Raw genomic sequence first — 13735 nt, 5'->3', positions numbered from 1 at the left:
TCAAAGACAAACTTCACACCCTAGAAAGCCTCTTCCTTCCTCTGTGTTTCTCTCCTGTATCCCCCTCCCCCGCCACCCCCCCAGCACCAGCAGACGTCAGCCTGTGGGTTTCCTCAGCCCAGTACACTCGATGCCTCTTTTATTGCATGTTGTGGCAGGAGAGAAGGATTAAATTACTGAGGCTGTCAGGAAGGACAAGCTCTCTGCCGTACATTATCATTATCACTTGCTTCTCGGGTGAAAGAAAATGCAGTAAATCCCTCAAATACAAAGCAATAAAGACCGCTGGCTTTTACTGTCTTGACTGCCAGTGCCATTAACAGGCAGTGACAGCGATGTGGCACTCTTAGATGTCGCTTGTATCTTTTCTGACAGTGTGCTCATAAACCTGCCAGTGACGTGACATTAGATCACATGACTATTCAGATTTGATTCTGGCTTCCAGAGCCGTTTTTCCCAGGCGTACAAGCGAGGTGGCATGACTTGCGTCTCTAAGAACGGGTACTTATACAAATACAGAATGGTACTAATGTAGCGTATTCCTAAGTGACTTCCTTTTGTGGATTTTTTTTTTTTTTTGGCATAGTCATCTACGTGGATAAAGAAAACAACCAAGCAAAGAGAGACATCTTAAAAGCTATACTACGAAGACAAGAGATGCCTAACAGAAGGTACATTTAAGCGTTCTGAATTATCCGATGGTTTATGGGAAGTAGATCTCTGTAGCACCCTGTGAAGAAAGCACAGGGTGAGGAATCAGAACACGTGACTCTCCACGTCTCTTCCCTCCTAGAAATACAGTAGCCCTGCCTGCCATACAGGGTAACTGTCCAGATCCCATGGAACTTTGAAAATCGAATGACTGTACAGTGCATATGAAGTATACCATTGCCTTTTGAGTACGACCCTAAGGAGCATTAACAGTGGTTGCGAGGAGGGGGCGCTCTGGAGTCAGAAGGCTTGAGTGTAAATTCTTGTTGAATCGCTCACTAGCTGTCTGACCTCGGACAACTTAACTTAACCGCCCTGTGCCTCATTTTCTTCATCTGCAAAATGGAGATGAGAATTCCTTACAGGATTGTTATAAAGGTTAAATGGGATAATATATGTTAAGATGGATTGACTAGCAGCTGACACATAGTTAAGTGCACAATAGGTATTAACTGCAATCATTATAAGCAGTGATATTAATATTATTATTTTAATAGCTCATCAACCTTTCAGACTAATTTTTATCTTACCATTTACCATTTAATAATTCATCATTTTATGCTTTTTTTTAATGCATTTTTGGGGGCAGATTTGAAAAGGACACTTTGCAATTCTTGTTCAGTAGAGAAATTATACCCACTTGAGAAGGAGGACAATCTGATCTTAAGTTGGTCTTCTGCGTCCTGTGCCGCTACTCCTCCCCCGCCCCCCGCTCACCCCCACAACGGCCCCCGCGGCCCAGGCGGGGCCCTTACCTCTTCCTGGTCCTCGTCTCCTTGCCTTTCCTGCCCTGAAAGGACACAACCGCCCCAAACATGGAGCTACAGCCGCCCCAAAAATGGAGCTGACCCCGCTGCCGTAGAGAGAGACTCAGTTCTTTCCTTTCCTAGAGGCCATGAAGTGGATATTGAAGACACATTTTACAAAAGAGTTTCCAAACTAATGTTAATTTGTTTCCAGAAATTCTTAGCTCTTAGGATCTGAACAAGGTGCATCGTTTCTTTGGGTCTCAGTTACGAAGAAAGGGTGGTAAACCTGTTAATTCGCCTAAGGCTCTGTTTTTCCCAGAATGGAGGACAATCACTCAAGTCCTGCTTATTCGCATCAGCTTCTTTCAAGTCCCCCTCAAATACCACCAGTCCCCCAGGGTTCTTCTAGGTCACCAGTGACTAAACATCACTGGCTATGTCATGTGCTTTCTGGGGTCAGCAAGCTGCGTCATCACCATCCAGGACCAAGCTCTGGTCCTATGGACCAGCCCTGGGCTGGACTTAGCCATCTGTCTGTTCTGCTGTGTTCCTCTACCTCTGTGTTCGCTTTGCTTCTGGAACGTTAGAACATACTATAAGTAGCACTCCTTGGTGGGGGAGAAGAGTTTAGTTTCTTCAAAAGTGTTTATTTTTTAAAAGGCAGATTCTGCCTTTCCTCAGAAGACCTGCTTTTTTAAAAATAGAAAAGCCCACAGTAACTCTAGTGGCGCCCACTCTGCCATCATTGTCTCTCTAAAAATCTCTGCATGCTTCACAGAGACACAAATGTTCGTGTCATTCTTGAGAAACACAGAGAGGGATCGCGGGGTCAGCGTGACCGACTTGGGGCTGGTGATGACTTCGCGAATGCTCGGAGCACCGACTGTGCGCCTCTGACCACCGGCGAGGAGATGGGACCTTTGAGGGAGAGAACGGCCCTGTCCCTCTTCTCCCGTGGCACTGTCATTTTCTTAAAAGAAAAAAAGGGAGTTTACATTTACATTTTTCTACAGCCTAAGGACAGTTATTATTCCAGCGAATGTTCTCACCTTTGGGAAATACTCAGAGGTCACATTATTTTACATTACCTAAAGTACTTCCTCATCTGCAGAAATTTATTTTCTCAGACAGGAACCCTCTGGAATATTGGTGATAACTTACTAAGCCACAGTTGGAGAAATTTGGCCCATCTTCCCTGACATGCATTGTATAATGAGTTACACGTAGTACCGTTGCCTCCTGCCCCATGCTACATTTGGAGATATACAAATGTCACTTTAAAAGGGAGGCAGCACATTGAAATGGGACTTTAAAATATTTATTTGAAGTCATAGTTTTGACTCTGACTTAAGGTTCCTTTTTGGCTTTATTTCTTCTCTCTAACTGTTTTCTTGAGCAGATCCAACATAACCATCAGCATCCAATATGTAAAGCTCAGAGGTGACCCATAGGTTCCTCTGTCCTGTTTTACACGAATTATTTCAGAATGAGGAAAAAGTCAAAAGTCATGTTAAATGATTTGATGAGTTTAAGTGCCTTTCGATTTCCTAAATAACAGCGGTCACGTTTGAGGTCTAGACCTTGCGGCCCAGCCCCAGACCTGCCTTGTGCAAGAGTAGTTCCCCAGGTGAGCCAGGCTTAGAGAAAGCCTTCCATTTTACAGTTCACGTGGTAATGCGACAAATATTTATGATCCCCTCTGTAAGTATCAGGAGCTAAAATGAGGTACAAGGCAAAGTCTCTGCACTCATGGAGCTTACATCCCACCAAAGAAGACACACAGCAAGTAAACAAATAAACCAATTATATATCACAATAAGTGCTAAGAGAAAATTAAACAGATTGCTAAAATACAAGATGACAGTGAAAGCAGACCTGAGGAGGTGACATTTAACCTGGCTAGTCAAGGACGAGAAGACCCCGTCAAGTCATGAGCAGCCCGAAGAAGATGATTCCAGGCAGAGAGAATTCCAGGCACAAAGGAGCGTGGAGAGGTGTTTCTAGGACCTGGCAGGGGCGCTTAGCAAGGCCAGGTCTCGCAAGAAGAGGGGAGGTGGGACGAGGATCCAAAAGCAGCTCATGGGGTTCTTCCTGTTTTCACCACCCCCTTCCCCCCTGGGTACTTGGTATCCACCCCCGTGTATACCCAGACCTCACAGTAGACTGTAAGCCTGCTGAGGACATGAAACAAGGTCGCACCCCTTTGTTTTGATGGGCTGACAGGTAAGCGATAAGATGTGTCCATGTGTGTGTACGGACGATTCAGCCTAAGCCAAACTGCAATGTTTTATGTTATTTTAGTGTATCTTCCTCTTTTTTTAGCTTAACTTTACACTTTCTTAATTTTGCATTTGACATCTCATTTCACTCTCTGTAGAATTAAAAGCCAGAAATATTGTACTTTTTTTGTTTCTGGCCCTTTTTCTGACATTTAGAAGTTGTTAGGGTTTTTTTTTCCTTTTTTTTTTTTTTTTTGGTCTCATAATTCTCATATATTCCGTAGCAGTAATAGTCTGCATTTGTAAAGTGATAATAGATATCATCCTTAGACATATAAGGGTAACACTTAACATTATTATTACATTCTATGTAGCATCTATTCTATAAGTCTTGTAGATATAAATGTGCATCAGATATCATTCTTAATTTCTACTCTTCCAAGCATATTCATTTTAGAACAATTTATTTCATCATCATTCTTCTTTGAATTGAGTGATATAGTCACTATAGAATTTGAGAATCTCAGTTTCAGTTGAAACAAGCCTTTCCCGTGCCTTCTTGTTATCTCCCCTTAGACATGTAGCAGTTTAAGCAGATCCACCTAGATTAAAAATAGTGGTAATAAGTTTCACCCCAAAGCAGCAGAATATACATTCTTCTCAAGCGTACATGGAACATTTTCCAACATAGACCACATGTTAGGCAACAAAACAAGTCTCGGTAAATTTAAGAAGACTGAACTCACATCAAGTGTCTCCTCTGACCACAACGTTATGAAACTAGAATCAATTACAAGAAAAAAACTGAAAAATACATAAACACATGGAGGCTAAAGAGCATGCTACCAAACAATAAATGGGTTAACAATGAGATGAAGGAAGAGAGCAAGAGATACCTTGAGACAAATGAAAATGAAAACACAGCGACCTAAAAACCTACGGGACACAGCAAAAGCAGGCCTAAGAGGGAAATTCATAGCAATACAGGCATACCTCAGGAAACAAGAAAAATCTCAAATAAACAATCTAATCTTAAACCTAAAGGAACTAGAAAAGAAAAACAAAGCCCAAAGTGAGTAAAAAGGAGGAAATGATAAAAATCAGAGCAGAAATAAACTAAATAAAGTCTTTAAAAAATACAAAAAAATCAGTGAAAAGAAGAGCTGGTCCTTTGACAAGATAACAAAATTGATAAACCTTTAACCAGATTCATCAGGAAAAAGAGAGAGGATGCAAATAAAATCAGAAACCAAAGAGGAAAAGCAACAGCTGACTCCACAGAAATACAAAGGATTATAAAAAGATATCATGAGCAATAGTATGCAAATAAATTGGACAATCTGAAAGAAAAGGATACATTCCTAGAAACAGACAATCTTCCAAGATTGAGTCAACGAGAAACTGAAAATCTGAACAGACTGATCACCACTAACAAAATCAAATCAGTAATCCAAAACCTCCCAACAAACACCAGCTGGCTTCACAGGTAAATTTTACCAAACATCCGAAGAATAATTAACACCAATGCTTCTCAAACTTCCAAAAATTCAAGAGGAGGGAAGGCTCCCAGGCTTATTTTATGAGGCCACCATTACTCTTGATTTCAAAACCAAAGACATTAAGAGAATATTACAAAAAGAGAATATTATAGGATGATACTCCTGAAGAACATAGAAAATCATCTGATCACATTAACAGGTGCAGATAAAGAGTTTGACAAAATCCAGCAACTGATTATGATAAAAACTCAGCAAAGTGGGAATAGAGGGAATATACCTCCGTATAATAAAGGCCATGTATGAAAAACCCACAGCTAACATCATTCTCAGTGGGGAAAAACTAAAAGCCGTTTTCTTAAGATCAGGAACAAGACAAGGATGTCCACCTTTTTTTCAACTTAGTATTGAAAATCCTAGTCACAGCTGTCAGACAAGAAAAAGAAAGAAAAGGCATCCAGATTGGAAAGGAAGAAGTAAAACTGTCATTGTTTGTAGATGACATGATACTATATAGAGAGAACCCTAAAGATTCCACCAAAAAAACTGTTAGAACTGATCGATGAATTTGGTAAAAAAAAACTGTTAGAACTGATCAATGAATTTGGTAAATAGTAGGATACAAAATTAATATCCAGAAGTCAGTTGCATTTTTATACACCAATAATGAACTTTCAGAAAGAGAAATTAAGAAAACAATCTTATTTACAGTTGCATCAAAAATAAAATAAAATAAAATAAAATACCTCAGAATAAATTTAACCAAGGAAGGTAAAAGACCTATACTAGGAAAATTATGTCATCGAAGAAAGAAATTGAGGAATATACAAATAACTGAAAGCATATGCCGTGCTCATGAATAGGAAGAATTAACATCATTAAAATGTCAGTACAACCCAAAGCAATCTATAGATTCAATGCAATCCCTATCTAAATACCAATGGCATTTTTTACAGAACTAAAATAATCCTAAAATTTATATGGAATCATAAAAGGCCCCAAATAGCCACAATAGTCTTGAGAAAGAAGAACAAAGTTGGAGGTATCACACCACCTGATATCAAACTATACTACAAGCCTATGGTAATCAAAACATCATGGTACTGGCATAAAAACAGACTTATAGATCAGTGGAACAGAATAGAGAGCCCGCACCTATACGGTCATTTAATCTATGATGGAAGAAGAAAGAATATACAATGGGGTAAAGATAGTCTATTCAATAAGTGGTTTGGGGAAAACTAGGCAGATATATGCAAAAAAAAAAAAAATGAAACTGGGCTCTCTTCTTACACCGTATGTAAGAATAAATTCAAAATGAATTAAAGACTTAAATATAAGACCTGAAACCACAAAACTCTTTGAAGAAAACATAGGCAGTAAACTCTGACATTGCTCTTGGGAACATTTTTTCTGATGTATCTTCTCAGGCAAGGGAAACAAAGAAACAATAAACAAATGAGACTACATCAAACTAAAAAGATTTTGCACAGCAAAGGAAACCATCGACAAAATGAAAAGACAGCCTACTGAATAGAAGATACATTTGATAAGGGGTTAATATCCAAAATTTATAAAGAACTCATACAACTCAGCACCAAAAAAACAAACAATCCAATTAAAAAATGGGCAAAGGACCTGAATGGGCATTTCTCCAAAGAGGACATACAGATGGCCATTAGACACATGAAAAGATGCTCGACGTCACTAATTATCAGAGAAATGCAAATTAAAACTACAATGAGATATCACCTCACACCTGTCAGAATGGCTATCATCAATACGTCAAAAACCAAGTGTCAGCGAGGATGTGGAGAAAAGGGGACCCTCGTGCACTGTTGGTGGGATTGCAAATTGGTACAGCCACTATGAAAAACAGTTTGGGGGTTCCTCAAAAACCTAAAAATAGAACTACCTTATGACTCAGGAGTTCTACTTCTGGGTATTTATCCAAAGAAAACCAAAACACCAATTTGAAAAGATTTATGTGCCTCCTATGTTCCCTACAGCACTATTCACAATAGCCAAGATATGGAAGCCACCTAAGTGCCCAACAATAAATGATTGGAAAAAGATATGGTACATATATACAATAGAATATTACTCGGTCATTAAAAAAATGAAATATTACCTTTCGCAATGACATGGATGGACTTAGGGAGTATAATGCCAAGTGAAAGAAGTCGGACAGAGAAAGACAAATACCATACGATTTCACTTATATTTGGAATCTAAAGAACAAAATAAATGAACAAACAAAACAGAACCAGACTCACAGATACAGAGAACAAAGTGGTGATTGCCAGACGGGAGGGGTGTTGCGGGGCTGGTTCAAAAAGGTGAAGGGATTAAGAAGTACAAATTGGTGGTTACAAAATTGTCACGGGGATGTGAAGTACAGCATAGGGACTATAGTCAATAATACGGTAATAACAATCAACGTACAATGCCAGGTGGGGACATCGGAGTGAGTGCTTCGTAAATTACATAAACGTCTAACCACTATGCTGTATACCTGAGACTAATGTAAAGTAATAGCGGATGTCAACTGTAATTGAAAAATAAAAAGTAAAAGAAAAATGGTAATCAAAGAGCACAAATAGTCCAAAATAGAGCCAAAAAAAAAAAAAAAAAAAAAAAAGAACTTAGTTCTTACTGTGTCCCAGGCACTATTTATATGTATCATCTCTTTTGATCCTCTCAGAGCCCCTATGAGATAGGTGTAATTATCTCCATTCTACAGGTAAGGAAACTGAGGTCAGAGAGGTCAAGAGTTTGTCCAAGGTCACACAGGTGATAAGCAGAAATTTGAATCCAGAATGGATGCCCTTAACCTCTCCATCTTAATCCCTCTGTTTTATGTGTCATACAAAATACTTAATCTCTCCCCTGGAAGGATCTGCATACTTGACAATTATTGTGTTAATAGGTATTATCTTTGGTTTCAACTTAAGAGATTTCTGTTTTCTAATCAAAATTTATTGCTATCAAACACGGACTTAGTAAAACAATGAAACATCGAATACTTATTTTCAGCTAATTAGTTTAAAATATTGTCGTGTTCAGCCATAAGCGTTTGGAAAAGATTTAATTTATGCATATTTTTCAAGGCACGATTTCTCGGAGACTTAGATTTTTATCTCAGAATGTTATCTAAGAAACAAGTTTCTTGTTTTGTTTCTTATTTGGGATGGATACATTTTGAAAATGGTTAAAATGGTAGTTTACAAGCATCCATGGTTTAAGCTATGCTGCCAAGACATATCAAAAGAGTACTTAACTGTAAATTCCTGTCATCCAGTCAGTCCAAGTGTGTTTGGCCTCCACACATGCCACTAATTCAAATCAGTTCCCTGAGAACCCCACAATTATGTGTCTAAAAGTAAAATAAAACTTGGATACTTGATCGTAAGTTAAGACATCGCTGAAGTAATACAAACATTTCATATCGCTGTTGGGCAGAGCTACAGCATGTATCTAACACGATGCAGGGAGCATGGTCTCTGCATTTACAGAACACACACAGTTGATTAAATTGCTTAGTAGAAACTCCAGAGCTGTTCATTCCTGTAGAAAATGTTGTGTTTCTATTGAAAACGCTGTCCTAATCTCCATGGTCTTTTTTCACTTGACCCTGTCAGCCTTCGATGTATCACAATATCAGATAGTGTGCAATCGAGCGAGCATCTGGTTGTTCTCTGCCCAGTAATTCCCTCAGATTCTAGAGATGGATGTTCATCAGTGCTTAGAAAAGTAGATGATTATTCATTCGAAGGCTGGGCGTGCTATAATAATTGTAATAGTTCATACGATAACTTAGCTAAGCTAACGTAATTGTCTGTTTATTGGAAGAATGGGAAATTTCAGGATTTCATAGTTAGTGATAAAAATCTATTGGGGAGTTTTGCTTCCTGGTGACTTTTTCTCACTCCGCGGTGATTCTTCTCTGTTCTTTCCTTTCTCAGTGTTCGCTTCACTGTGGTCAGTGACCCGCCAGAGGATGAGCAGGATCTGGAGTGTGAGGACGTCGGCGTGGCTCACGTCGACCTCGCCGACGTGTTTCAGGAAGGGAGAGACATCATCGAGCAAAGTATTGATGGTATGGGTGGGAGTATTGCTCAATTTGTTCAACCAGCAATTGCTGAAATCCAAATTCTTTATTAAAACCTTCTTTTTGCTGGCTGAGAGGACAATGAGTCACACATTAGTTGAATCCTTTGCAACTCAAGCTGACTTTTTGTTGAAGCTGGACGCCTCTCCCTGTATCGCTTCCCTGCCCGCCCCCTCTGCCTGTCTTTGAATCAACAGATATTTAAAAATGATTCGTTGTGTTTCACAAGGAGTTATTCATTTTGTTAATACTGGGGATATGTTTGACAAAAGTTTGGCAGTTGGATTTTTTTCATGTTGTTTATGGAAGCCTCATGCCGTCCAGCCTTATTTCTGCTAAGGCTCATCATTCTGAGTGATCATTATAGTGTCTTTTGCAAGGTTTCTCTTTAACCCAGTGTTACAGTCCAGTGATATAGTCACTGAAAATAACTCCGAGCAGTTTGGATCACATGTTTCCCACCAGGATTCAGGGAGGAGTAGAGGATTCCCAACAAAACGTGTTCTCTTGGGTTTTCCCCCACCAGATGTGAGTCCCAGCAATGCTTAACTTCTGCCCTCTGTTGTCATATGACATTTAGAACATGCTGAAGGAATCGTACTTTATGAATCAGACTTCTTCAAATCATAATCGGCGATGGCCCGGGCTGCATACAGCATATGGAGAAATGAGGCTGAGTCCTGGTTTGATTTCTTAAAGTTGGCAGAGTCATCTCTGGGAAAATGAATGTGTTTTGTTTACTCATTAATCCGTGCATTACATGAGCACTTAATTAAGCGCCTAAGTGCCAGGCACTCTGCTTACGCCACAGTTCAGTCGTGGTTCGTATGTCAAGCTGCTTGTTCTGGATATGTGTCAAGTGCTCAAAAGTCAGGATCGAGCCAAACAATTAACCAAATTAGACCAAGTAACCAAATTAGAAACCTTCTGAGAAATTTTTCTAAACTATACATATTGAACTACATAACAGTTGGTCACAACTTGGGCAGGCACAAAAGAAAAAGATGAGAGAACCAAAATACTAACCGAAACCACCCTATTAAAGACACCCAGGACCAAGAGAGTCTGGGGACAATGACCAAAATTATCTGTGCTTTCTATTCGTCATCGTTTTTTTTCAGGCAGTTCTGTTTAGCAGCCCGTGTTCTCATTCTGCAAGACCACATAGGACCACACTGGCCATGTTTGGGGGAAAAAGTCAAAAGATTAAGCACTAGTCAGTTCAGGGCGCTAATGTTTTGTTCTGTGCCAGACACAAGTGGGAAGAGTCCCCAAGAAGACGCAAATCCCCAGGGGAGGCTCAGGCCACAGCTCGCGCCCCTGCTGTCTCCCTGCCTGTGGGCTCCCCCTCCCAAGGCTTCGTCCACCATTTTTGTTTGAAGGGTTTCCTACAAATTCTCTCGGAATTAAACACACGCCCACATTGTAAAGTTCGAGGAAAACCACAGTGGGATAAACAAGAAACGACATAGGCTCATCATGCTGTCCAACGTACAGCGTCAGCACCGTGGCCGTCAGTCACGACAGGCCTCAATGTGCACCCAGGGCCGGGGTGGTACCGAGTTAGTACCCCCGCTGAGCTCAGAGGAGGCCCGCGGCCTCCGCCAGCAGTCCACCACCGAAAGCTGGGGCCCCTCTTTCAAGGAAAGTACATGCACCCCAAATTTTACATCCTTGCATCATCGGTGCATGGACCCTCAAAGCCAGTCCATAGACCTAATATCCTGAGAACCAATCCAAATTGTGATCATGTCACTTCTTTACAGTGGTGTGCCATTCCGAAGTTCGTTACCAACACTACGTTAGAACAAAGTCTTCTTCGTTGTATCTCGATCCCTTTTGGACTTTGTTTCTTAGAAATGTTGCTTAGAAATTTTGATTCTGTGTCGGAATCATTATCCTATAGCCTTTCCACCGGGTAAACTTTATGATTAGGTCATTAATTTTAGCTCCACAAGCAAAAATATACATGGACATGCAGGACATCTAAAATGTGTATCTTCACACACACATGGCAGCTTTAATTCTTAGATTTATGAGATGCTAGTGAACGTTGGACTTTATTCATAGAGGTATTTTCATCTTTTCAACTACTGTTTCGGCTATTGTATCTGAAGAAAACTCTGTTGAGTGATATTAACATTTTTCCGCTATTTTCTCCCTAGTGCTGGATGCACGAGCAGATGGTGGAAGCATTGGCCAGCTCAGGGTCACAGTCGAAGCACTCCATGCCCTCCGGTCTGTCTACGAGCAATGCAGAGATGACTTGGAGGCTTGAAAGAAACCGCTCCCGAGGCACCTCCTACTCCTGAGTAAACACTCGCATGAAAGCTCTTAGATGAGACTGTTGTAATTACTCTGGTGTATGTAATCTATAATTCATGGGGGGAGGCCTGGGTTTGAAGTGTTCAAGTTTTGTATACTCTTCCACTTGTTTATTTTCCTATTCCCACCTTCCCACGACTGCCACCCCTCAGGATTTCAGATCTCCACATGGGCAACACCTTCTCAATAATTTATACCTGCACGATAGCATGAGAAAGTCTATTTGCATTTATAACATTTTCTTATGAAGAACTGAAATGCAGTTCCCATTTTTATTTTTAATAAGCAAATAGCTTAAATCTTGGAAAACCTGTGAAAAAGAAATACTTTTATGTTATCCCTAATTGTCCCACTAAATGGAATGCCTATGATTAGCCTCATTAAGAGTTTTAGACTGTGAAGATTTTATTAGAAGCAATATATGAAAATTACTTGGATTAATGTGTTAATCTTCCTCTTTAAAATGCTAATATCCATTTTATGCACATTAAAGCTCAGTGTGCATTTTCTTTGATGCATGCAGTTTCTATCTTTAAATTAAATATAAAGAATGAGACTTGGCACCAACTTATTAAATTACTGCAAGTTTTTTATTTTTCTTCCTTAAAAATTACAGTTCTTCCTATCTGTGTTATTTTCATGGATTTGCAATGGCAATATTGATCATAAGATCCAGGAATGTGTGTCTATAAAGAGGAGACAGATATAGGTATATATGAAACTTATACTTTGAAAACTTAGCTTATGACATAGAAGGAAATTATTTAAAGGTTGGCTCAAGATTATATGCTCAGTTAGACCTGAAAGAAGTATCTTTATCATTTTTTAAATTTACATCAAGCTCATATAATGCTGGAGTGTATCTGGATAACCAGATCCTCAAAAAGCAGCTCAGAAAGTTAATTTTCTAGCTTTTACCCAATCTCGCTGAAGGATTTAATTGATATTTTTAATGGAGCTGTGGATCAGCGCTGCAAAGGAATTGTCTCTCGAGGTCTCGGGTATAATACATTTCATTTTTTAATTTACTTTTTTATTTGTCATTTTCTTCAAAGGATTTTTATAGGCTGCGGGTTTTCACTGTTTGCAAACAGGCTAGGTTCCTTCTTAAGCATATGTAAAGTATTCAGGGAGATAAGTAATTTATTAAAATCTACCTAATTTGCCGTGATATATTAAATCTCTGCTTCAGTGATCACAGACCATTTCATTTAGAGAATTAGGCCTTCCCTCTTTGTGTGATTAAAGCTCTGGAAAATGAGTTCTTTGCTCCTATTTGTGAACATTCAAAGCCCGCTAATGGCAAGAAGATGGAATAGATTATGAGACAATTCATTACAGTTCAACAGAGAAAAAAAGAGCCGCTATAATGCACAAATGCAAGTAGGAATATCTGCATATAGTCTGAGCCATCTGTGCTCTGACGGCTTCAGTAACGACTCTCGTCTGTAGGAGGCTTTGAAATGACATCCGTACAATATTAATTTGTTGATGTACAGTTGTGGGACCGGTAGAGTATGATCTGACCACAGAAATCTATAAATTCTGTTTCTACCATCGGGCCTCCCTGTTTGGGGCCTGCCATCTCCAAGAAGAATCTTGCTCTCATCAAACTCTGCAGATCTTCATAATAACTCATTCCTCTGGAACCTTCTAGAGACCACAAACATCTGCAGATGAAACCTCTCCAACCCTAGTAAACAGCCACATGTTTGTTGTCACTTCAGCTGGCTCTGAGCTCATCCTTTTGGCCTCGCTTTCTAGCTTTTTTTGGCTTTGTGCAGTTACAGTGTCATTAAGGCCCGTAATATTCCCTGCAGTAATTCAAAGCAGCCGGATTGCACCCTGGGACTAACCGAGTGGTTTTTGAGACATTTATTGTGGTATTCTCCCAGGAGGTTTGTATTATTGTTTTAAAACATTACATCCCAAACTAAATACCCTTTCTGCAGGGAGAAGAACCGGACTGCACTGACTCCTTATCTTTAAGGGGAGAGGGGAAGTTTTGATTAGAAAGCTTCTGCGATCTAGTCAGCTGTGTGGAATGCATACCTCAGATGATACCAGGGGATTAGCCATGTTTCTGCCACGTTTATGTTTACCAGAATGGGTTATTAAATATTC

The 13735-nt window shown here is 39.7% G+C and overlaps 1 protein-coding gene across 1 annotated transcript in view; it reads left to right on the top strand.

The window, feature by feature from the left end:
* The window catches only part of RPGRIP1L (RPGRIP1 like), an 85485-nt gene extending 72153 nt beyond the window's left edge, over nt 1-13332 (top strand). Inside the window, 3 exon segments of the mRNA XM_006908758.3 lie at nt 587-671; nt 9141-9274; nt 11452-13332. Of these exon segments, the coding sequence (XP_006908820.1) occupies nt 587-671; nt 9141-9274; nt 11452-11564 (332 nt within the window). The 3' untranslated portion in view covers nt 11565-13332.
* The last annotated feature ends 403 nt before the right edge of the window (nt 13333-13735 follow it).

Source organism: Pteropus alecto, unplaced genomic scaffold (assembly GCF_000325575.1).
Source record: "Pteropus alecto unplaced genomic scaffold, ASM32557v1 scaffold123, whole genome shotgun sequence".
Lineage (NCBI taxonomy): Eukaryota > Metazoa > Chordata > Mammalia > Chiroptera > Pteropodidae > Pteropus > Pteropus alecto.
This window is presented reverse-complemented; position numbering and strand designations above follow the sequence as displayed.